This window comes from Myxine glutinosa, chromosome 1 (genome assembly GCF_964187855.1).
Source record: "Myxine glutinosa chromosome 1, kmMyxGlut1.1, whole genome shotgun sequence".
NCBI lineage: Eukaryota > Metazoa > Chordata > Myxini > Myxiniformes > Myxinidae > Myxine > Myxine glutinosa.
Genome location: NC_136261.1, coordinates 56,191,131 through 56,216,862, shown reverse-complemented (window position 1 = coordinate 56,216,862; position 25,732 = coordinate 56,191,131). Strand labels below are relative to the sequence as shown.

General features: G+C 43.9%; 1 protein-coding gene across 3 annotated transcripts in view; it reads left to right on the top strand.

Moving 5' to 3' along the window:
* LOC137424367 (mesoderm induction early response protein 2) overlaps positions 1-25,732 on the top strand; it is a 146,373-nt gene that overhangs the window by 61,416 nt on the left and 59,225 nt on the right. Inside the window, exons 3-4 of one of the 3 annotated variants that reach the window (XM_068111761.2) lie at positions 4,494-4,618; positions 6,195-6,299. In XM_068111761.2, the coding sequence (XP_067967862.1) occupies positions 4,494-4,618; positions 6,195-6,299 (230 nt within the window). The remainder of the gene's footprint in view (positions 1-4,493; positions 4,619-6,194; positions 6,300-25,732) is intronic. The other 2 variants (XM_068111770.2, XM_078772146.1) reach the window with 2 other exon arrangements.

Sequence of the window (25,732 nt, the reverse complement as noted above, 5' to 3'; positions counted from 1 at the left end):
GCGCCGACCGAACTGGCGTGCACCCTCCCGACGGCGAACGAGTTCGCTCGCCTGCTCGCGGAATTCCCGGCCCTCACGCGGCCGACGTTTTTGGCCGTCGCAGTGTGGCATGGGATTGAGCACCACATACCCACTACGGGCCTGCCGGTCTACGCCAGGGCCCGCCGCCTCGACCCGGCCAAGCTCGCCGTGGCAAAGGCCGAGTTCGACGCGTTGGAGCACCTCGGCATCGTGCGGCGCTCCAATAGCGCGTGGGCCTCACTACTGCACATCGTGCCAAAGCCGGGGGGTGGATGGCGCCCGTGTGGCGACTACCGCCGCCTCAACGACGCTACCACCCCCGACAGGTACCCGATCCTGCACATGCAGGACTTTTCCGCCCGTTTGGCGGGACGGGTCATATTTTCCAAAATTGACCTGATACGGGGATACCACCAGGTACCTGTCCGGGCGGCCGACGTCCCGAAGACGGCCGTTATCACGCCGTTCGGCCTGTTCGAATTTTTGAGGATGCCGTTTGGCCTCAAGAACGCGGCCCAGGCGTTCCAGCACTTAATGGATGGCGTGCTGCGCGACCTGCCATTTCTTTTCGTCTATCTGGACGACATCCTCGTCGCCAGCACGTCCCGTGCCGAGCACCTCCGAACACTGTTCGGTCGCCTCAGCGAGCACGGCTTAATTGTCAACCCGGCCAAATGCCACTTCGGCACGACGACCGTTGACTTTTTGGGCCACCGCTTCACCAAGACCGGGGCCGTGCCGCTGCCGACCAAGGTCGAGGCCATCACCACGTTCCCGCGTCCCCGTTCCATCAAGGCCCTACAAGAGTTCCTCGGCATGGTGAATTTTCATCACCGATTCGTGCCCCGCGCTGCTCAGCTCATGCGGCCCCTTTACGAGGCCCTCCGGGGCAAGCCGGCCAAGCATGACATCGTTTGGTCCGCGGCCATGGACGCGGCCTTCGCGAGTGCAAAACGGGCCCTCGCCGACGCAACGCTGCTGGCTCACCCGGTGCTCAACGCTCCCATCGCCCTCACTACGGACGCCTCCAACTATGTGGTGGGCGCCGTCCATGAACAATGGGTGGACGGGGTTTGGCAGCCACTCGCTTTTTTCAGCCGGCAACTCCGGCCGAACGAGTTAAAATACAGCACGTTCGACCGTGAGCTGCTCGGTCTATTCCTGGCCGTTCGCCATTTCCGACACCTCCTGGAGGGCCGCCCATTCACGGCTTTCGTCGACCACAAGCCGTTGGTCTACGCAATGGCCAAAGTCACGGAGCCGTGGTCGGCCTGCCAGCAGCGCCACCTCTCCGCCGTGTCGGAATTCACCACGGACATCCGGCACGTCGCCGGCAAAGACAACGCCGTGGCCGACTGTCTTTCTCGGGCCAGCGCGAACGCAGTCCACCTCGGCGTGGACTTCGCGCTCATGGCGGCTGACCAGACCACCGACACCTCGGTGCAGGCCCTCCGGGCGGCGGACACGGGCCTCCGCCTGGCCGACATCCCCTTCGCGGGCACCGTCCTGCTCTGCGACGTCTCCCAGGGCCAGCCTCGCCCCATCGTGCCCGTTTCCTGGCAGCGCCGCATCTTTGCCTCCATCCACGGCCTTTCTCACCCGGGCCGGAAAGCTTCTCAGAAGCTGGTGTCGGCGCGTTTCGTCTGGCACGGCCTTCAACGGAACGTCCGCGACTGGGCCAACGCCTGCACGGCCTGCCAGCGGGCCAAGGTCCACCGCCACACCCAGGCCCCGCTGGCACCTTTCACCGTGCCTGCACGGCGTTTCGACCACGTCCACGTGGACCTGGTGGGTCCCCTGCCCCCATCGCGGGGGTTCACCCACCTGCTCACCATGGTGGACAGGACCACCAGGTGGCCGGAGGCCGTGCCCCTCACCTCCACCACCACCGCTGACATGGCGCAGGCGTTCAGCGCCACCTGGGTCGCGCGCTTCGGCGCACCGGCGGACATCTCGTCCGACCGCGGCCCACAGTTCACGTCCGAACTTTGGGGCGCAGTCGCCCGCTCGTTGGGGGTCACGCTGCACCGCACCACGGCCTACCACCCCCAAGCCAACGGGTTGTGCGAGCGCTTTCACCGCTCCATGAAGGCTGCACTCATGGCCGGCCTTCAGGACGACGGTTGGACCGACCGGCTGCCGTGGGTCCTTTTGGGCCTCCGCACGGCCCCCAAGGAGGACCTCCGGGCGTCCGCCGCCGAGCTCGTCTACGGCCAGCCGCTCCGCGTCCCGGGCGAGTTCGTTCCCGACGCTACCAGTCCCTGGTCCGCCGCACACCAGCGCTCGGACCTCCAGGAGGCCGCCCAACGATTTGCCCCCGTGCCAACGTTCCGCCACGGTGGCCCCCAGTCCTACGTCCCCCCGGCGCTTCGCACAGCGGAGTACGTCTTTGTGCGTCATGACGCGCACCGGGGGCCACTCCGGCCGCCGTACGACGGGCCCTTCCGGGTCCTACGACGGGGCGACAAGTCCTTCGTCGTCGACGTCGGCGGCCGGTCGGACCGGATCTCTGTGGACCCCCTCAAACCAGCGCACGTGGACGTCGACCGACCACCACGGTTGGCCCTTCCTCCGCGGCGAGGCCGTCCCCCGTCCACAGTTCCCCCCGCTCGACCACCCACCACCAGATCGGACCCCCCCCCCCCACGACCCTCCAGGGGTCGCTTTGGCCGGGTCATCCGGACCCCCCTTAAATTGACCCTGCCGGTGCAGGTCGATTCTGGAGGGGCGTGTGTAGCGGTTCCCGCTGAATGTACACAATCGCCTTGCACCTGCCAGGACGCGGCCAGGGCGCGATCGCCATGCCGGGCTCGTCCGGACGGGCCCAGACGCGCCTCTCCTGGGCATGCCCGGACTCGCTGTTCCCGGGCACGCCCGGACCTCCCGGGCACGCCCGGTCTCGTCTTTCCCGGGCATGCCCGCTCTCGCCTTTCCAGGGCTCGCCCAGAGCGCCCGGGCACGCCCAGCCTCGACTTGCCAGGCCGTGTCCAGGACGCCCGGGCATGTCCAGACTCGCCTTTCCAGGGCTCGCCCAGAGCGTCCGGGCATGCCCACTCTCGCCTTTCCAGGGCTCGCCCAGAGCGCTCGGGCACGCCCAGCCTCGACTTGCCAGGCCGTGTCCAGGACGCCCGGGCATGTCCAGACTCGCCTTTCCAGGACTCGCCCTTGACACCCGGGCATGCCCGGTCTCGGTTTTCCCGGGCAAACGCCCCGGCATAAATGTGTATATATATTGCTGCCCGATAAACGGGCTTGTCAGAATACCTGAGCTGTTTTGTTTCAATAAAGCAACTCGGACGAATTCCGTCTTTGGTCGCGTCAATTCTTTCGACTCGCGTTGGAGCGCAGCTCCTTCAGTACCAACTTCTAATCTGGTGTGTGGGTGTATCTAGGCATAAGGAAGAATACTCTTGAAAATTGCATCGCCACGTCAAAATCCAAGATGGCCGCCGCCATGTATGTCTGAACCTTGTGAGCAGAATATCTTGAAAAATAAGCGAAGTACCAACTTCTAATCTGGTGTGTGGGTGTATCTCGGCAAAAGGAAGAACGCTATTGAAAATTGCTTCGCCACGTCAAAATCCAAGATGGCCACCGCCATGTATGTCTGAACCTTGTGAGCGGAATATCTTGAAAAATAAGCGAAGTACCAACTTCTAATCTGGTGTGTGGGTGCACCTAGGCATAAGGAAGAACGCCATTGAAAATTGGGTCGCCACGTCAAAATCCAAGATGGCCGCCACCATATATGTCTGAACCATGTGAGCGGAATATCTTGAAAAATAAACGAACTACTAACTTCTAATCTGGTGTGTGGGTGTGTCTCCAACCCACTCGCAAATATTATCGACTCTTCCATGATTCCTGCGTCTTCCACTTTGTCAACTCACATCACTTCACCGACGGGGGACCTAGGCATAACGCTTGTCATTACTGTTCCGAGATTCAGCACATTTTGCTGACTGCAATTCTTAGTTGAATTCAATCTCATCGAGGATTAAGCCTCGATTACAGTTCAATGGTAACCATGCTACTACTTGAGCTTTGCTGACTCATGGAGTTGTAGTTCCAATAATCTCTCACAAATGTGTTGGGCATGATATACCCTTCAGAAACCCATGGTGAATGCCCTAAATCACATTAAGCTTTTAAGTACTGGCCAACTAGGTCACCTATGGTTTTATATAATTTTCCTATCATTGAAATTAAACTCGCTCTTTCCTTTTTGACTTTAGCTATCAGTCTCCCATCCCTTTATCAGTTTTGGCAGGTAATATCTTTCCTTTATAAAACCCTACAAGTGCTTAAGTTTGAATGCAAACCATTGATCAAAAATTCACAAAATATATACTTTTGTTATTCATGTTTGTCCCATCCAGAATTTGATGTTGATCACACTACTTGCATATGCAACTACTTTTTTGTGTTTTCAATACACTTCTTTTCTGCTTTTCCACCTTTTTCACCACTAGTATTTTCACCCACTGCCTGCTTTGTCAGGCTGGGTGAGCCTGTACAGTGCCACACAAAGTTCGTGACCATGAAGGATTTGGCGTCTCCAGCTCAAAGCACAACATGGCATAACCCAGCTTTCGAGGTGACAATGCACGCCTGTTGTCATTGATTGATTATGCATTGGAAATTGTGCAAGTAACCAAATCAATGACCATTAATTGACATTTATTATCCCTTAATGTGGACTGTTTAATATAAAAAATATTGCTAAGTGGAAGGGGGGGATCCACAGCTAGATTGTGGTAAGAATAGCTTGGTCTGCATCCGATCTGTCAGGGATAAGTTGTATGTAATATGTGCACTGACATGGCCAGTGATTATATACCTAAGGGCAGAATAGTGTACAGTTGTATTGTGTAAAATCTCCTGCCCCAAGTGAGGCCAGGTGGAGAACTTTGGCACAAAGGAACCAGGATAGCGCTATGCACTTAAATGGACATCATCACAGGCAGTTCGGCCAATGACAGCCGGCCATGGTGGTGCAGTAAGTTGCAGAGGGTCCTGTTTGAGGACGGAATACTTTTACGAAGGGCCACCCTGTAGGGTGGGATGGCCAAGAAGGCAGCACCGCTCAGTAGCAGTGAGCAGCCAATGACAGGACGAGATGGCAATCCTTGGGGCTTAAAAAATTTGCGTCTGCACATGTGCGGCCAGGTGAAGGTTGGGATCGGACTGGTATAAATTATCTCTCTCTGCTTCGTCGTTCCCCACAAAGGACCAGTTTGGTAGACAGAGTGAATGCCATCTCATCGCCATCCTTTCGTCTCCTGCCCAGAGTCGCACCTTCGTCCTGCACCGCGCCTATCTGCACGACAGATTTTCATGCAGCATAGACATGCTTGTGCCAGCTCAAGTCCTCGACTGTTTCTCCTTGACTTAACGGTTTGTTTCTGGTATCGTTGGAGTTTGTGTTAAAGTACTTTTCCTGCCGTAAAGGTGTGTGCTTCCTCTTCGTCTGCCTTTCGGCCGCCTGTTTGGTCAGTTTATTTTTTTATTTTTTCGAACACAAAGTCTAGGCTAGTGGAAAAGGTAAAACACAGAATGGATCAGCACGCAACAGAACAAAAGGAGCAGTTGAGCAAGGAGGGAAAACACCAACAGCAGAGTTGAAGACCAACATAGAGGCAGACTTGTTGTACAAACAATGGGTGCGGAGGGTAATGAGAGCATGAGAAAAAATGCATGGCGTGGACAAGATGAATACAGAAGGAAACTCTCAGGAAGAAAAACTGGAAATTTGGAAAAAGGAGGGACTGGGATGGGTTAACGAGGGTAGAAAAGTGATGTCTGGAAGACTGCTTCAGAAGCGCTGAACTTACAGATTTTTTTAACGATCTTTAAAATTATTATTTTATTAAAATGAAGTATTAGACTTGAAAGCTGCATGTAGTATCATGTCCTATGAACTCTCTAGTTGGTGGATGTTAAAGATCCCACAATATCCTCTTGCGAAGAGTAGGTGAGCTATCATCGACACTCTGGCCAAAGTAACAATTACTGCACCCTCATTCGATTATCCTACGACGGTTGTGGTGTCTTGTCCCGGATTGCAACCCCAGCGAAAGAAACTGCTTTCGCAGAACTGTATACCTACATGTTACATGATGCTGATGTTCATAATTATAATGATGACTTCCCTAATTCCCACATTCCCTTAGAATGACATGCCATTTGATGAGCTGATGAACTTCTACGGTTATGAGACTGATATGCCTGTTGGAGACTGGGACTGGGACACCGAAGCAGCTGTTGGTTCCACCAATGTAAATACTTTTCTCAAATTCTGCCAAGTTAAGGTTTTATTAAACTTTAAATTCAGTAGTCCTCTGTGTCCATAGAGATGAAACATGCTTTTTATGGTGTTATATATTTACATTGACCTGTATTTCATAGTTTCAAAATTGGAACACGACCACACACTGGTCTTTTATTTCATGAATTGATAAAATGTACGAATCTTGTTAGCCGCGTCGCAGACGCTGCTCATAGAGTGCCCTCTGCTGTTGTTGTTGTTCTTCTTCTTGTTCTTCTTCTTGTTGTTGTTGTTGTTCTTGCAGAGAAGACAAAACCTCAAAGCTCCACCCATTCTGGGAACCATAGCTCCACCCATTGTGGGAGAGGCTTCATATAAACAAATATCCACCATTTTATTAACTCGCATAGCTTTGAGGCCTGTTTCGTAGGCCCGTGGTGTCTTACTCTCTCACACAGTTTTCTTTCAAATCAAATTCGATATATCATTTCATTTTTCACAGTCGCTAACATAGTTTTATACTCGGTTGAAAAAAAACGTGAAGAAAATCCGATGGAAGTTGCCCTTTATAGAACGAAATGAATTCTCAAAGGCCTGTAACTTCAAGTCCATTGAGATATATTTTGTTTAAATCGCGGCATGGTCAGTCATACACCGCCCGAAATAACAGACGGGAAAATGCCGAGATATATTTAAAATTCGTCCATTTGATGACAATCGTCACGATGAAATATTTAATTTATACGTCGTCACAATAATGTGGAGAGAGGAGCATAGCTTCGTTCACGTGTCGCCACACACGGGAAATTGCCGAGATATATATTTTTTTAAATCGCGGCATGGTCAGTCATACACCGCCTGAAATAACAGATGGGAAAATGCCGAGATATATTAAAAATTTGTCGCCACACACGGGAAATTGCCGAGATATATTTTCACTTTGCACAAAAATAACATCAAGTAATCGAATCAATAGGAATGTCCTGTGCCTATAATATCGACGTTATAGGCACAGCTGCATCTAGGCATTGTGTAACATCGACGCGGCTTTTGTTTTAATTAAAACTTTTTGTACTTGTTTCTACTCTAAGTGACGTTTTTAAAAGGAATATTTCTCAAGACACTTGGAATGTCAAGTATAATTTTCACTGCATAAAAGAGCTTTGATGGAGAAACTATTTAATTATAATTAACATCATTTGCAGAGCTGGTGAGATAACCTATTGTTATATCGCCTGGGTGTGAATCGACCAATCTGTAATCTGTCATTATGTTTCTCATACAGAGCAATGCATCGATGGGTGCGCATCTATCAGATGGATGTTAATTTGTCAGCACTGGTAATTGTTGAGGCCTTAAAGATCCCATAGTGTCTTTCACAAAGAGGTGGCAAGTTATTGCCGGCACCCTGAGCGAATTACAAACTCTTCCTCCAACCTCCAGTCGAACACCAGGCCGGGGCAGCCATTTTGTGAAACACCTGAGCCCAAAACTTTCCACTGTTAAACACACAAAAAGGTCAGAACATCTGGGGCCATCAAAGAAGTTAGTAGTAATGGTGGTTAGTCTTATTCTGATGCACCATGCTCTATTCAATCTGGGACGGGCCGCCACTCCGACGTAGGATACTTATGCAGACTTTGGGATTTGGTCAAGGTGTCAGCCAAAGCTCACCTCCTCTTTGTGAAGGACACCGTGGGATATTTAATGTCCCCCAATTAATGCGAGTAAATGGAACCCCTAGCTTACTATCCATCCAAGGGACCGGCACATACATTGATGCCTCACCATGCATGCAAAACACCAGGAAGACAGCTTATAGCTGTGCCGAGATTCAAACCCAGGCTAAAGTGCTCAGAGGCAAGTGCACATGTATGGTCGATTTGTCATAGTATAGTAGTAGTACGATATCATTTTGCTTTTTGATAGCACTGTTAAATCTCTGTTTTGAGTTAATCACTCATACGGCATTACATAGTTGGACTATTGTGAAACTGCCATTGTGTGTGTACAATGTATTGTTACCCTGCACTCGCAAAGCGAAAAGCAGGGTTAGGAGTAGATATAAAATGAGAGAGCTGGTGCACTTCCTCTTTTTGGGGCAGAACCGCCAATTTTTTTTTTTTTATGTTCAAAAAAATCAAAAAACAAAATCAAAATTTCCGATTTTCACGATTTTCTCGATTTTCACAAATTTTCAATTTATTCTAAAATAATTAAATAATTTTAAAAACCAATTTTTTTACCACATGGTTAAAAAAATATTTTAGGAACAACATATTGCAAGTTTGCGAACATTTATGAATATTTGTGAATGTTTGTGATTGTGAATGTGAATTCCTACAGCGGGTACGCAAAAACCCAGGCTAACCATGGGTAATGCAATCAGTCGCTATATAGGAACCCCCACCCCTTGTATATTAGAAATTATTCCTTTAAGTAAAAAAAAATCCAAAAAATTCTAAAAAAATTGAAATTTTAACTTAAAGGGTGAGAACTATAAAATATATATATATATATATATATATATATATATATATATATATATATATATCATTAACTTATCTTGATTTTGATATTAAAAATATTATCTTTGAAAAACCAAAGTATTACAACAACAATGGAATTATTTATCACCGTATTATGATTAAATATAATTACGATCATACTCACGCACAAAGTGGTATTAGAAAACTGTTTATCGAAACACCAACGTTGTTTTCGTGGGGTATTAAGGCGAATGTAAATAATGCGAAGAACCGTAGAGTTGAATCATATTCGTTGACTCTTGTTATGCATAATTCACAAATGCCCATGACGATGGAGGAAGCAAAAACAATAGAAGTGTTTGAAGAAATTCTTAGCGCCTTTAAAACACATCTGATGAGAGACGATGTTATTGAAAAGATGAAAAAGGAAAAGAACACGTTTAAAGCCTTTGTTAATGGACTTAATACAGACTTGGCATTTAATATGGAATATTTTTTTTTGTGGGGGTGAACTTACTTTTCAAGATGACTTAGAACCAAAAGTTCATTGGAATTATGTTGAAATTATTCTAGATTTTGTTAATGTGACCTTTAAAAGAAACAAAAACCACATTTGACATTTCGAAACAAATAAATTAATCCTTGAAAGTGATGTAAACTGATATCGAACTCAATTCATGGACAGTACTGTGTTAAACTTCTGTACGTTTTCCAGAAGTATCTCTTTATTTTGCACATAAGCCAAATTTTTTTTAAACAAAAACAAAAGTTAAATTACGACTGGGATTACGGACAGTAAAATTACAGTTCAGTACTTCGTGTAACCCCCACGAGCATTCAGGAGAGCACGTACACATTGAGGCATGCTGTTCACGAGATTTGCCAATGTTTGGACAGGAATCGCTTGCCATGCAGTGACAATAGCCTGCTGCAATTCACGCACAGAGGTCGGCTGCTGGTCCAAGTGGTCGATTTGATGCGTTAATTCTGCCCACAAGTTCTCTATCGGATTCATATCCGGGGACATGGCAGGCCACTCCATATGCTCTACACCACGGTCAGCAAGAAAGTGTTGGATCATGCGAGCACGATGAGGCCGTGCATTGTCATCTTGGAAGACAAAGTTTCCTCGAAAGGCTGCACGAGCAAATGTAAGCAATGTTTCTTCCAGAATGGCCCTGTACTTGAACTGGTTCAGGTTTCCATTCAGAACAACAAGGTCAGTTTTGCCCCCTGCATGAAAAGCAGCCCAAACGGTCACCCCACCACCTCCAGCTTGGACTCTTGGCACTACACAATCTTTGTTGAAGGCTTCATGCACTTGTCTGCGCATTCGGACGTGGCCATCTTGACGATAGACCAGAAATCTAGACTTGTCACTGAAGATCACGTGATTCCAGTGTCCTGGCTGCCATTGACGGTGCTCTCTGGCCCACTGCAATCGGCGCTGGCGGTGTTGTCTGGTCAGGCGTGGCTTTCTCAGGGGACACCTGGCACGATAGCCTGCTTGAACCAGTCGTTGGTTGACTAGCCTTCTGGATACAGGCACATTTGTCAGTTGCTGCCACTCAGCCCTATGCCGATTAGCTGACTTGGTACGGCTATTGCGGACTAACCGGTGCAGCTGGCGACCATCCCTCCTTGTGGTTCTGCGGGGACGTCCTGGCCTCGGTATTGGAGTAGGGACACCCCTCTGAGCATTTCGTTTCAGGATCTTTGACACCTGACCTTGAGTGATGCCATACTGCCGAGCAATAGCACGCTGTTTCATGCCGTAATTTCGTAAAGCCACCACTCCATGACGAACAGCATTGTTGAGTTGACGGACCATCTCCAGAGGAAGCAGCAATAACGTTTGGAGACGTGCAGCAGTTGTTTTCCACTAATACAGAACGCAACAACCCTTGTATACCCGACTGTGAAGCCAATCATCAAATGCACCTGTCCGTACATTTTGTCACGCCACCTGTGATAAAATCCTGTTGTTGACTTCTTGCTGCGACAGACAATCAGTGACATGGTTATTTTAACAAATAAATCACCAAAGTGTAAAAGAAACTCACCAGATTGATATACTGAGTTAAGAAAGTAAACCCAAGTCAAGAAAAAAAAAAAATGCCATATTAAATGTCAAGTTTGTATATTTTATCGGAAACGTGATGGAGAAATTCCTATTGAGGGCATCCCACCAACAATGTATCCTAAACTTTTAATCAAATACGAAAAGTGTAGGGAAGAGGGCAAACCTCCTGAAATGCTAACTTCGTTTTACGATAACAAAATCAGCAAAGAATCATGCATCGAAGATCATCGTATCGAACCAGAGAAATTGATGGGTGCAAAATGTAAAGTTGTTTGCGCTATTGAGATATCAAATGTTTTTATCCATGGTGCGGGTCCATCCATTCAATTGAAAGTAAATGATGTTGTTCAAGAACATGCTGCTTCTGCTTTCTCAACAATGGGCTGGACATGCTGCTTCTGCTTTCTCAACAATGGATGGAGGTCCTCAATGCCAAACAGGAAATTAGAGCTCTCTCCCTTGACATATCACGTGCCTTCGATACGGTCTGGCACCCGGCTCTGCTCACCAAACTCTCCTCCTTTGGTATCCATGGAAATCTCCACGCATGGCTGGCGGACCTCCTCTCTAGTCGTAGTCAACGTGTGGCCCTGAATGGGTTTCTCTCATCTCCTCTTCCTGTTCAGGCTGGAGTTCCCCAAGGCAGTGTTCTGGGCCCTGTGCTTTTTCTGGTCTTAATCAATGATCTCTCTGACTCTCTTGAAAATCCTCTCTATCTCTTTCCTGATGACTCTACTCTCTGTCGCTCCATTCCTCATTCCTCAGATCGGCAGTCTGCAGCCTCCTCACTCTCTGCAGACCTGGACAAAATCACAGACTGGGCAAACAAGTGGAACATGTCTTTCAATTCTGACAAATCTCACACTCTTACGATGTCTCTCCGAAAATACCGACTGGACAACCCTCTCATCCACTTTCTGAATAATCCTCTCCAAGAAGTTCTGTCACTCAAGCTTTTGGGTCTCACTATCTGCCATGAACTTTCCTGGGAAAACCACATTTCAAATCTGGCCTCCAAAGCCAGTCGCCGACTGGGCATCCTCCGTCGTGCGAAGTCCTTCCTTGGCACACCTGAGCTCCTCACCACATACAAGGCTTTCATTCGCAGCTCAATGAAATACTGCTCTCCCCTCTGGGTTGGTGCTCCTGCCTCACATCTAGCTCGTCTTCACGCTGTTGAAACCAAAGCGTTCAGAATCATTGGAATCTCCCGCGATGAAGCTAACTCCAAGGGCCTTTCACTCACTCACTCACCGCAGGCAGGTTGGTGGTCTTTCCGTCTTCTACCGACTCCTCTCTGGCCTTGCCCCCCCAGCTCTCTCTGGGCTCTGTCCCCCAAGTATTCCTACAGGTCACACAAGATCTGCCTGCAACCCTCTTATGGTTAAACTGCCAAAATCAAGACTCTCTGCTCACCTTCACTCCTTCATTCCTCTTTTCTCCCACCTCTGGAACAAACTCCCCCACTCCCTTCAATCCCACTCCTCCCTCCAGGTCTTTAAAACAGCTGTTCACCACCATCTCTTATCTTCCCCCATCCAAAAACTTGATCTTTTCTACCCCCGCTAATTTCACCCCAAATCCACTTTTTTGAAATACCAACTTCTGTCCTGGGAGTCCTTGGTGTCCTTGTTTTATACTTCTCCCACCCCCCCCCCCCACCTCCCTCCCCACGCCTCCTCCCCCCAAGCCCTGTCCCTCCAGAACATCTCCCTGCTCTCAAATGTTGTGTTTGTGTGCTTCCCCTTCTCTCCCCATCTTGTCTTCTGCTCCCTCTGTTTATATATTTTGTTTGTCTGGTTGATTTGTTTGTGAAATAAATGTTAGCTCTTTCACGAGCCTCGATTCAGTACACAAAAAAAGAACTATTTGGGAAAACAAACATGCTAATGATTAATATTGGCAATCTTACACCTCAAAATATAATTATGGGAGCAGCAGCGACATGTATGTTTAACGATGATCGTACCAGCGACGTCGCATAGATAAATAATATGAAAAAATATGTAATTAAATTTATACGATGGGTTGTGGGTAAGTTGTAGTTAAAATTATAGAAATATAACATCTATGTTATACTTTTACAATACTATGCAATAAAATATAATATGAAAAAAAAAACTTTTTTTTTTTTGTTGGGGTATATAAAATGGATGAACCCATTTTCAAAATATTTCAAGATATACTTAACTCAATGAAACGTTTGGTTGAGTCAATTGTAATATGTATACATAATTATAATAGGGATAACACACAGACTGGATGATTAAACGATAAATATTTTCAAATATATATAAAATGGATGATTTTTTACCCATTTGGGAAAGTAAGATAAAATTTAATAATCATAATAACCTCCCAAATTCATTAAGATGCCTAATAGTTGGTTCAAGCAGATGTGGGAAAACCTGTTTGCTTTTAAAGATGCTCCTTACTCCAAACTTTTTAGATTATGAATAGTTAATAATTTTCACAAAATCAAGTTTTCAACCAGAGTATCAACTACTATCACAAGGTTTTAATGCGGGCCTTCAAAAAAAAGATCTAATCGGTTCATTTAAATGGCAACACAAACTAAATAAGTACAACATTAAAGATTTAATACAACTATTTTGTGATACTCCACAAAAGGGTAGAAATAAATCAAAACTCGCATCACCTACGACCATAACTTGTATTCTAAGTGATAATACGGATGATATATCTTTACCACAAGATTTAAATGAAACATAAAAGAATCTCATTATCTTTGACGATTGTGTTAATGAGAAAAATCAAACAGTTATGGACAGCTACTATACAAGGGGGCGACATTCTTCTTGTAATTGTATTTATCACGGACAATCATACTTTCAACTCCCTCGTCACTCAATAAGAAATAATGCTAATACTTTTATTTTATTCAAACTAAATTCAATAGTTTTAAATAATTTTTGGAGGGATAATTGTTCTACATTATGTAGTAAAAAGGAATTTGAGGGTGTTATGAAACATACAGTTGAAAAATATAAATATATTGTTGTTAAAGAAGATGATATAATAACCAATAATTTTTTGTATAAATAAAATGAACGCCGAAGAACGAGCAAGAAAATTTAAGGAATATAATCAATTAGTTTCAAAACTTGTTAAACAACAGGAAGAGATAAAGAAGAAACGGAGACAGAAACTATCGGGTGAAGAATTATTTGAAAGAAAACAAGCGAAGTTTTTTAAACCTCTTTTAAAATCTTCCGAACAAAAAGCGGTTTCATTTCAAAATTCTACGCTGGAATATACCCCCAAAAAACTTCAAATGATAAAAGATTTTAGTCAAATGACGGAGCAAGAACTTGAAAGTATAGAAGCATCAAAATCAGATGGGGAAGAATCATTCCAACACCTTGAGGAGATAAATCAACCTCCTGATTATGTTGTGGAAGCTCTTCAAAACAATGAATATTCAACAGGTTCAAAAACCAAAGCGGGTCTCATTCCAACAGAAGAACCAGCAAAGTTTTATCTTGTTAACGAGGAGGTATTGGTATATAATGATGAGTTGATGTTTTTGAGTTTTGTTCACCCAAATGTTAAATTAACCCCCAGATTAATGTTTCTTCTCACAAACACCGGGCTCAGTGGTTCAAAATATTTTAATGACCCGCTGAATATGAAAAATGAGGAAGATAGAGAGTATATTGAGTTGCTAAACTCGCTTGGTTATGAGGGTTATCTTGCTGTTAAATATAAGAAGAATGAGAAGGAAAAACATATTATTCAGGATTTAACTCAGCTTGGAATGAGTTCAGGCTCCGGCGTTGGTTTTCTTCCAAATGACTCATCACAATTAGTTAATATACTATTACTGTTGTTGGGTAGTAAGGAGGTGGGAGACAACAATTGTTTTAATGAAGCATCAGCCATTCTAGATCAGTTGTTGAATAGGAAAATAAAATTAATAAATGTCAATACAAAGATATTTTATCTCATGTTAAATAAAATGAGAAGTATACCACTTAATTTTGATTTTAGAAAGAGTGATCACACGGCTTCATTCCGATACCCATTACAACTTGATCCCACAAAAGAATATGAAGCGGCGTTAATGTCTATAGAAACTTATAATACATTATTTAATATCACAGAAAAAAATATCAAGTTTAGTTATAATCCAGGGAATGGATATAAAACTAGAGAACTTTCACCCGGAGCTTACGAGATTTCTCGAATATCTTCTGAAATTAATCGTCTTATGAAAGAAGAAGGTGATGAACCAAAAAATATTGAAATAGATATTCAAACACATACTTCGAAATCAACTGTTAGGCTTAAAAATAATTATAAAGTTGATTTCACAATTGATAATTCATTCAGAGAGATATTTTTTTTTCATATTTGAATTTTTTAATATTTTTCAAATCAAATCTTTTCAAATTCAAATTTCAAATTTTTCAAATCAAATTTTCAAATTTTCAATTTCAAATTTTCAATAATTCAAATCAGAATTCATATTTGGGTTTCTCCCCCAAAAAGATTGAAACTAATAAGATATTTTTCAGCGATAATGTCATTGACATATCCTCAGGTATAAATTCGGTATTGATTAACTGTGATTTGATTGATGGTGCTTATAACGACGGAGTGAAAACAAATACAATATTTTCATTCACCGCTTACTCAACCCCAATAGGTTATAAATTCAATATAGAACCAAATAATCCCATCTATTTACCCGTCTCAGGAAAAACCATTAGTAAAGTAAATTTTCAGATAACCTATCAAGATTATCGTATGATTTATTTCAATGATGAAATTATATCCATCAGAATTGAACTACGTGAAGTTTTTAGTAAATAAAAACCAGTTAATGAAATAAAGAATATAAAACTATTAATAAATGAACTTCCAACTGTTTTTTTTTTTGGAATGTAGTTTTAACACTAGTGAACAATATATAAAGAAAACTTTCCAGGATTTGGCATTTGGAAAAATAGGTCTTATATTTACTCGGGGAAAAAGGGGAGGTTATGTTAACGTTGAGCGGAGAATTTTTATTTCATTTCATACCTCTATTTCAATAGAGGATAAATTATATTTTGAAAAATTGTTTTGGCCAGATACTAATTATTCTCGATTAGAACAAAAAATCAGTGGATAAATTGAAAAAAAAGTTAAATATAAACACGATGGTTGTTGTGAGAAAACACAAGTTGAGAAAATAAAAAATAATTACGAAAGATGCTGTGGTATGTATCTTTCACCATACTATAAGGGTGAAGGTATGTTTCTTGGAAGAGGATACTATAAACCTAGGAGAGAAATGGGTATAGGACATCAATTTAGAAACAAAGGAGATAGGATAATTGATACTCTAATAGGTATTGGCTCAACTATTCTTAAACATAAAGACCTAATTGCTTCAACCTCTTCTGCCGTGGGAAATGTAGTGGGTGCTGTTAAGAGTATAAAAGACGCTCAGAAGGAGTCTCATAAATTACAAGCGATCAAAGAAATTAAAAAAGGTAACACTTCAATAACTCCGCAAGAAAAACAAAAATTAATTAAATTATTTGGGTCGGGTTTTTAAAAGTTTTAAATATTTATATTATTATTCTTAAATATAATAAATTTATTTATTATATTTTTTATTGTTATATAAAAAAGGAATGGAAGCAATTGACAGTATTTATGATTTGGATGATATGATTATAATTTTCAACTCTACTAGAAAAGAAGATTATTTCAAGGTAAATGCTCTAACCGGAACAGATTGGAATACGAATGGAACAAAAAGTTTTGAGATAAATAATCAACAAACTTACTTGAATCTAGCCGATAGTTTCTTGGTGTACAAATTTAAATTCACTAAGGCTGCGAATAACACAAACACTACACTCGTGAATGATTTCTTCTGGAAAATGTTTGATAGTATTCGTTTGTATATTGGAATGCAAGAAGTGGAAGCGGTTGATTATGTCTATGCTACAGTCACGTGAAAAAGTAAGTACACCCCATGTAAAGTTTTGACTTTTTCAACATATTTCAACATACAGCTATTTGATCTTCATTTCAACAATATTGATAGATAAAGGTGATATAATACAACAAATATCATGAAACATTTACATTTTGTAGTCCATTGTATAATTTAAATAAACATAAATGCAAATTTTGCATGTGGAAAAAGTAAGTACACCCTTGGCTCTAATAGGTGGTATTGCCCCCTTTGGCAGAAACAACCTCAAGTAGGCATTTCTTATAACTGTCCACCAGTCTCTGACATCGACTGGGAGAAATTTTTGCCCACTCCTCCATGCAGAATTCTTTCAGCTGTGCGATGTTTGAGGGGTTTCTTGCATGCACAGCTCGTTTCAAATCCCCCCACAACATCTCGATGGGATTTAGATCCGGACTTTGACTTGGCCATTCCAGAACCCTCCATTTCTTTCTTTTCAGCCATTCCTTGGTGGATTTACTGGTATGTTTAGGGTCATTGTCATGTTGCAAGGTCCACCTTCGGTTGAGCTTCAACTTTCCGACAGATGGCCTCACATTATCCTCAAGCACCCTCTGGTACAATGAAGAATTCATAGTGGATTCTATGATGGTGAGCTGCCCAGGCCCTGATGCAGCAAAGCTGCTCCCAAACCATAATATTTCCACCACCATGCTTTACAGTTGGTATCAGGTTCTTGTGGTCAAATGCTGTCTTTGGTTTTCGCCAAACATGTCTTCTGGTACTGTGGCCAAATAGCTCGACCTTTGACTCATCTGTCCAGAGCACATTGTTCCAGAAGTGCTGGTCTTTGCCTGGGTGTTAATTGGCAAACTTTAGTCTTGCCCTGATGTTCTTTCTGGACAGCAAAGGTTTCCTCCTGGCACACCTCCGATGTAGATCAAATTTGTGCAGCCTCTTTCTATTGGTAGACTCGTGCACTTTGACATCAACAGTGGCAAGAGCTACCTGTGGGTCCCGTGATGACATTCTGGGGTTCTTAGAGACTTCTTTCAGCATCTTGCGGTCTGCTCTCGGGCTGAACTTGCTGGGGCGGCCTGGCCTGAACAAGTTGGCAGTTGTTTGGAATCTTCTCCACTTGTAGATGATCTTCCGGACAGTCGAATGATTGATTTCAAATTGTTTGGAGATCTTTTTAAATCCCTTCCCAGACTCGTAGTGTTACGGATTCGGCCCTAATGATTGTTGTTATGATTATTGTTGTTGGTTCTAAGTATTCTGGTGATTGTGGTTGAAGGGAAAGGGTTATTATAGTTAAAAGGTTTAAAAGCGCTCATGATAAAATAATACCGGAAATGGCATAGTGGGCCGGAAGAGGTCGAGGGAAGAGGAGGAGGATGTGAAGAAAAGGAAAAAAGGAGGGGTTCTGACGAAGCTCCGCACCTGGCGTGGGCGAGCTTACATGGCGAGAGAACTTTGAGTCCGGGAAGGGAATCTTGAGCGATTGGTGATCGCTGGAATTGTGGAAAAGCCGGCGAAGCCAGGTACAGGTGTGATTCTGGAGAATCTTTGCCTAGCAGCGACGGCTCGAGGACAAGCCGGCTGCCATTACCAGGACCTCGCGCGTCGTTCGCGGAACCTGGGTTAGCCACATCCGTGGGTCCCGCCATCCGGTGATTTACCGAAATAGGTGTGTGCACTAAAGCGGCGTCGGAAGATTGCCCTGCGGTTCGTTGACTGAACGGGGAAGGTGCACATCCGGATCGCTTATTTGGGATTCCCTGCCCACGGTCAGGTTGCTGTTGGATTAGACCACGTGACGGTCCATGCCTTGCCTACACCGCCGTACTCGCCTCTTCGCGTCTTCGCCTCATCTCCGTTGAGTTATAGAGACATTGAAGGGTTGGGCTCCATTCACTGGGAGCGCGGATCACTGCCGAGCTGCTGCTGAGCTGGGAATGGGATCTGTGAGTTAATGTTACTTAATAAGGTGGTACCATCTTGAGATTAATTGTATGACTGATTGCTTTCATTGCTGTATGGTTTCCTGTGTGCTTTTAATACAATCTGTTCATTTATAATCTTTGGGTGTGGTTCCACTATTGATTTGTTTTTGACACCGGAAAACATATTTTTTCTGCCGGGGCTCCTCGCGGGGTTCGGAGGTTTACCGAGACCAGGAGATCGGTGAGGACCCCATAACAGTAGGCATCTATAACCTTCTTTCTGAAGGCCTCAGAGAGCTATTTTGATCTAGGCATGGTGAGGCCGCACACTTCAACAACAAAGAGCAAACCAAACTAAATGTCTGAGGTTTAAATAAGACAGGTTCCTCCAAGATCCTCTCTAATGATGTTCTAATCATTTGCACCTGAGCTGGTGGATCTGATTCTAATTTTAGTTATTTGAAGTAGTGATAAATCTAGGGGTGTACTTTTTTCCACATGCAAAATTTGCATTTATGTTTATTTAAATTATACAATGGACTACAAAATGTAAATGTTTCATGATATTTGTTATATTATATCACCTTTATCTATCAATATTGTTGAAATGAAGATCAAATCGCTGTATGTTGAAATATGTTGAAAAAGTCAAAACTTTACATGGGGTGTACTTACTTTTTCACGTGACTGTACATCTGAAATGATGAAATATACACTAAATTCGTTTAGTGATGGAATGGGTAAGGGGTCTGTTGAGGGTTTTATTCCTGATATGTCAACGGGAAAAGACGATGACCATGGTTATAGGCAAAGGAAGGCAATGTATAACAATGATACAAAAGCTGAGAATAGTTTTACCATAGCAGCACCCCTTAAGGGTATGTTTGGATTTTGTGATTATGATAAAGTTCTGTATGGACTTAAAATTATAGTCAGGTTCACTATGTTTTTTCATTCAAAATCATGGTAGATTAGCAAACCTATACATTTTTGGAAACGATATTACATGGAAAATCTGAAAATCAATGTTTACATTTGCCAATTCCGACCAATTCGATTCGACCAATTCGACCAATTCGACCAATCGACCAATTCCATTCGACCAATTCGACCATTCGACCAATCGCTTCGATCGACCATTCGACCAATTCGATCGATTCGATTCGATTCGATTCATCGAATTCGATTCGATCGACCATTCGACCAATTCGATTTGCCAATCAATTTGACCGACCTTTGCTTGTGTGGAACGGACTGTGAAAACGATGCGGACTATATTGTCGGATACGACACACAGGACAGTGATGACGAACTCTAAATGGCATATTCTGTAATCGTGTATGTTTGATGCCATTGACTGCCTGTGTATATTTTGTCATTGACTGCCTGTGTAGATGTGAAGTTATACTGACTGCATGTGTATATATGATTTTGCTGACTGCCTGTGTATGTTTGGTGATATGAATTATTGTGACACATTTTGATGTTATTAACTGCCTGTACAAAATGATAACATGTATTTGATTATGCAATTTATCGCGAATATAAAGACAGTATTTTGCAATTCAAAACCTTTGATTCGTGTCTTACCATTCCCCATAGCACTAATTTGATACTTTCATTGGATTCCTTGTCCCTGAAAATATAGGTTTAGTATATTTTAAAAAGTTTTTAGGGTAATTAGAGGCAGAAATAGAACAAAATATGTATTTTACAGTGGCCATTTTGAAAATCCAAAATGGCCGCCATACAGGTATCTCTCCAAATGTAAACATTGATTTTTAGTTTCCTTATGCTATAACCTTTCAAAAAATGTATAGGTTTGCTCATCTACCATGATTTTGAACGAAATATAATTTATTGACATAGTGAACCTGACTATTAGATTTCAACTGCTTAGAATGATAATGAAAATAGATTGCTTTTTGGGGTTGCTAAAGCTTTCGGTGGTAACAATAAATTTGTTATTAATGACGTGTTGGTATATTAACGAATATACCCCTAATCTTAAAACGGAAGAGATGTTGAATAGAAGACTTAACTCGAAGACCCCGCTAAATGTATCGTACCTTAAAAGAAGATGTCAACATGTTAAATTGGAACACACTACCTACAATTGGAATTTTGATGTTTTGGAAGGAAAGCCTCGACACCTATGGCTCAGTTTTGAGAAACCAGATGGAGATACTGCTACTGATAAGAATAATGCATTGAGTGATAATGCTAAGGTAAAACAACTTAGGGTTTCTCTAGATGGAACATTTTACCCACGAGATAGATTGGAAATTAATTGGGATCAAAATGATTATGCTGAAGCCTACAAGTCCTACCAAAAGGTGTGTGAAAGCAACGGTAATAGGGATCCCATTTTGTATATGACTGCGTTTGAAAGTCTATATACAATCTTCGCGATTGACCTGAGCGCTCAAAAGGAAACTATAAAGTCTAATCGAGTGGATACTTCCCTATACATTGAAAGAGGAGAGAATGAAGAAGTTGACGCATATTGTTTACTCTTGGAAGAAACAGAACTGCAGATTAATATGGATAATGGTGTTATGACTAATATCACATACACTACTCACAATAAGTTAGGGATATTGTGGGAGTGAGTTTTATTTTATTTTATAGGGGTTAGGGTTATGGTATTGAAATCAAGAATGCTGTGTTTTTTCACACTCATTACTCATTTCACACACATTTTCACACAGATTCTTTTATTTTTTTAAATTATGTCTATATGCCCATACGGGAGATAATCAATTCCATCGTCTAAAATAAACCCTTTATCATCATAAGCCCCAAGAGCTTTCTGTTCACCTCCTCCGTATGTAATTGATGTTTATAACTTCTTATCATATTCATTTTTCTAAACTCCTCTTTCTTTAAAGTTAAACAATTATAATAATGTTCAAACTCTATTTCTTCTTTTATAAAACCTTTCTTTATTCCTTTTAACTTCTTATCACATCTTCCAATATTATTATGAAGATATTTATAAGCATAAGCCTTAGATCTCAATCCTACAGATTCAGTCATTACCTTTCCCCCTAATTCATCCTTAAACTTTCCAATAACCTTTCTATTCTTTGAGGAAAACAACTTATCGTCCGAATTAGAATTACTCGTGTCATACGAGTCACTATCCTCAAGCATATCTGAATAAACATCTTCCGTCTTAATGTCCAAAATAAAACTATCCGTATCCATATAAAGTTGTTCAACATTATCTTGATACTTCTTCTTCAAGTTATTGTGAAAGTAATCATACATTAATTTCTTTGATAAATCAAGAACCGTCGTTCTTATATAAATAGGTTTATCCATTTCAATACTCTCCTTTTGCAAATGGATAGCAACAAAGTTCTCTGAAAACACCACTTCTTTTTTTTTTTTTTTTTTTTTTTTTTGTATACAAGATCGAGGCTCGTGAAAGAGCTAACATTAATCACACAAAAAAGACAAACCGACACACAAAACACAAAAAACAAGGGGACCGGCAGACAAGATGGGGAGAGAGGGGGAAGGACACAAAAGAGAGGGGGAAGAGGGGGAAGGACACAAACACAACATTTGAGATCAGGGACATCGGGAGGACTTGGGGGGAGGTGGGAGAGGAATAAAACATATGAACACTGCAAGGACTCTGGGGTGAATTACCGGGGGTAGAAAAGATCAAGGTTTTCGATGGGGGAAGATAAGAGATGGTGGTGAACAGCTGTTTTAAAGACCTGGAGGGAGGAGTGAATGGGATTGAAGGGAGTGGGGGAGTTTGTTCCAGAGGCGGGAGAAAAGGGGAATGAAAGAGTGAAGGTGAGCAGAGAGCCTAGACTTTGGCAGTTTAACCATAAGAGGGTTGCAGGCAGATCTTGTGCGACCTGAAGGAATATTGGGGGGACAGAGCACAGAGAGAGCTGGGGGAGCAAGGCCGGAGAGGAGTCGGTAGAAGACAGAAAGACCACCAACCTGCCTGCGGTGAGTGAGTGAAAGGCCCTCGGTGTTGACTACATCGCAGGAGATTCCAATGATTCTGAAAGCTTTGGCCTCAACAGCGTGAAGCCGAGCAAGGTGTGAGGCAGGAGCACCAGCCCAGAGGGGGGAACAGTATTCCATTGAGCTGCGGCTGAAAGCCTTGTATGTGGTGAGGAGCTCAGGTGTGCCAAGGAAGGACTTCGCACGACGGAGGATGCCCAGTCGGCGACTGGCTTTGGAGGCCAGCTTGGAAATGTGGTTTTCCCAAGAAAGATCATGGCAGATAGTGAGACCCAAAAGCTTGAGCGACAGAACTTCTTGGAGAGGATTGTTGAGAAAGTAGATGGGAGGGTTGTCCAGTCGGTCCTTTCGGAGAGACATTGTAAGAGTGTGAGATTTGTCAGGATTGAAAGACATGTTCCACTTGTTTGACCAGTCTGTGATTTTGTCCAGGTCTGCAGAGAGTGAGGAGGCTGCAGACTGCCGATCTGAGGGATGAGGAATGGAGCGACAGAGAGTAGAGTCGTCAGCAAAGAGATAGAGAGGATTTTCAAGAGAGTCAGAGAGATCATTGATGAAGACCAGAAAAAGCACAGGGCCCAGAACACTACCTTGGGGAACTCCAGCCTGAACAGGAAGATGAGATGAGAGAAACCCATTCAGGGCCACACGTTGACAACGACCAGAGAGGAAGTCCGCCAGCCATGCGTGGAGATTTCCATGGATACCAAAGGAGGAGAGTTTGGTGAGCAGAGCAGGGTGCCAGACCGTATCGAAGGCACGTGAAATGTCAAGGGAGACAGCTCTAATTTCCTGTTTGGCGTTGAGGACCTCCATCCATTGTTGAGAAAGCAGAAGCAGCATGTCCAGAGTAGAGTGACCAGGTCTGAAACCAAATTGATGATCAGAGATCAAGCCATTGGAGAAGAGGAAAGATTTAATATCTGAAGCAATGATGGATTCCATGACTTTGTTGATAATTGGGAGAAGGCTGATTGGTCTGTAGTTGCTGGGATCTGTTTTTGCACCTTTTTTGTGCAAACCGGTGATGTTGGCTGATTTCCAAGCAGATGGCAGATGACCTTGAGCAAAAGAGAGGGTGAAGAGAACAGAAAGAGGGAGTGAAAGAGCAGAAGAACATGATTTTAGGACCCGTGGGCTGATGCCGTCAGGACCAGTTGCAGAATCAGAGTCGAGGGTTGACAGAAACTTTTCCACCTTGTCAGGAGGAAAGGACACAGAGTCCAGGAGCAGCTGGGTACGACTGGGTACGGTGGGTACAGAGAGGGATGGGGTTGGGGACACAAGATTTAGAGGCAAACACAGAGTTGAGGCATTCAGCTTTTTCACGTGCGGAGTCAGCCGTTAAGCCGTTTGAGGTGAGGGAGGGGATGGAGGGGGAACAAACACCAGAAACAGATTTGACCAGACGCCACCAGGATTTGGAAGAGGGAGACAGATAAGAGAGTTCGGTCTTGAGAATGTTGAGATATTGTTTCCTGGCTCTCCTGAGGGTGGACACACACTTGTTTCGGACTTTGTGAAAGGAAATGAGATTTCCTTCCGTTGGATTTGCTTTCCAGGAGACGAAAGCAAGTTGTTTCAGGGCAACAGCCTCACCACAAGATTCCGTGTACCATGGACGGGAGGAAGGGTATGACAACTGAAGACGAGATGGTATAAATCTGTGCATGAGAGAGAGCAATTTACTTTGAAAGAATTCCCAGGATGAGTTGATGTCAGAGGCGGTAGAGATGGGAGACCAGTCCAGATGATTGATGGCTGCTTGAAGACCGTGCCAGTTGGCCTGAGTGAAATGCCAGACTCGTCGACGCTGAGGAGGCTCTCTGAGAATGGTCAGAGAGATGTCCACTTTGACAAGCACATGATCAGATGAGCCGATTGAAGCAGAAGAAGAGCAGCAGACATTTTCAGGGAAGTTTGTCATAACCAAATCCAGAAGAGAAGATGCTCCGTTGACTGAGATCCGGGTCGGGAAATTGACAGATTGTGTCAGTCCCAGTGAGTCGCAGAAGTCCTTTGCTGAAGAGCCATGGCTGGTGAGAGAGGTACCCACACCCAGCCAACTGGCATGGTGACAATTGAAATCACCACATATGAGGAAGAGAGATTGGGATGGGTAGATAGAAGTTGGTCCATATTATCAGACAGTGAGATGTAGATGGAGTCATCGCTGTTTGGTGGACGGTACAACACACATATGAACAAAAGGTGGGAGCGTAGGGGAAGCCGTAGCCAAAGGTATTCCTGGGGGTGAGGTGGAGAGAGGGCAGTGGAGGGCGAGTGAGGAAGAGAGATTTTTATAAAGATAGCAACCCCACCTCCAGGACGAGGCTCAGGTCTATCATACCGGAGGAGGGAGTAACCTGGGAGAGATACCAAGGCATCAGAGACATCATGAAGGAGGAAAGTTTCTGTTAAGCAGATCACATCTGGTTTGTCAGAAGCAACCTGTATGGAGAGGTCAGTCAAGTTTGAGCGAAGGCCCCGGATGTTTGAGGTCCATACCGTTAATGAAGAGGAAGGGGGAGCATCGGGTCCAGAACAGGGGGGGGGAGGGGTAGGGTAAGATGTGGAAGAGGTAGGGAGAGCTGTTGAAGGTGTGTCAGAGATTTCAGATATTTCAGAATAGCTTGGAGAAAGTGAAGAATGGGGCGGACAAAAGGTTTGATGGAGATTGGGTGAGGCACAGTGAGGTGTTATTTGAGGAGGGGGAAGAGCGAGGCAGAAGGTTTGGGGAGATGAAGGTGAAAGTTGGAAGGGGGAAGAAGCAGGGAGGATGCTTTGAGGAGGAGGGGTGAGAGGGGAGTCTAGGAGGGGAGGAGCGAGGGAGAGTCTCGGAGGGGAGGGTTGTGGGGGGAGTTTAGTGTGTGGGGTGTGGAGGTGTGGGGTGTGGTGAGATTGGCAAGGGGGGAGAAGGGGCAAGAGGCAAGGGCAAGGGGAGAGATTTGAAAGGGATGGGTGATGGGGAGGATTTGGAGGGGAGGGGTGAGATTG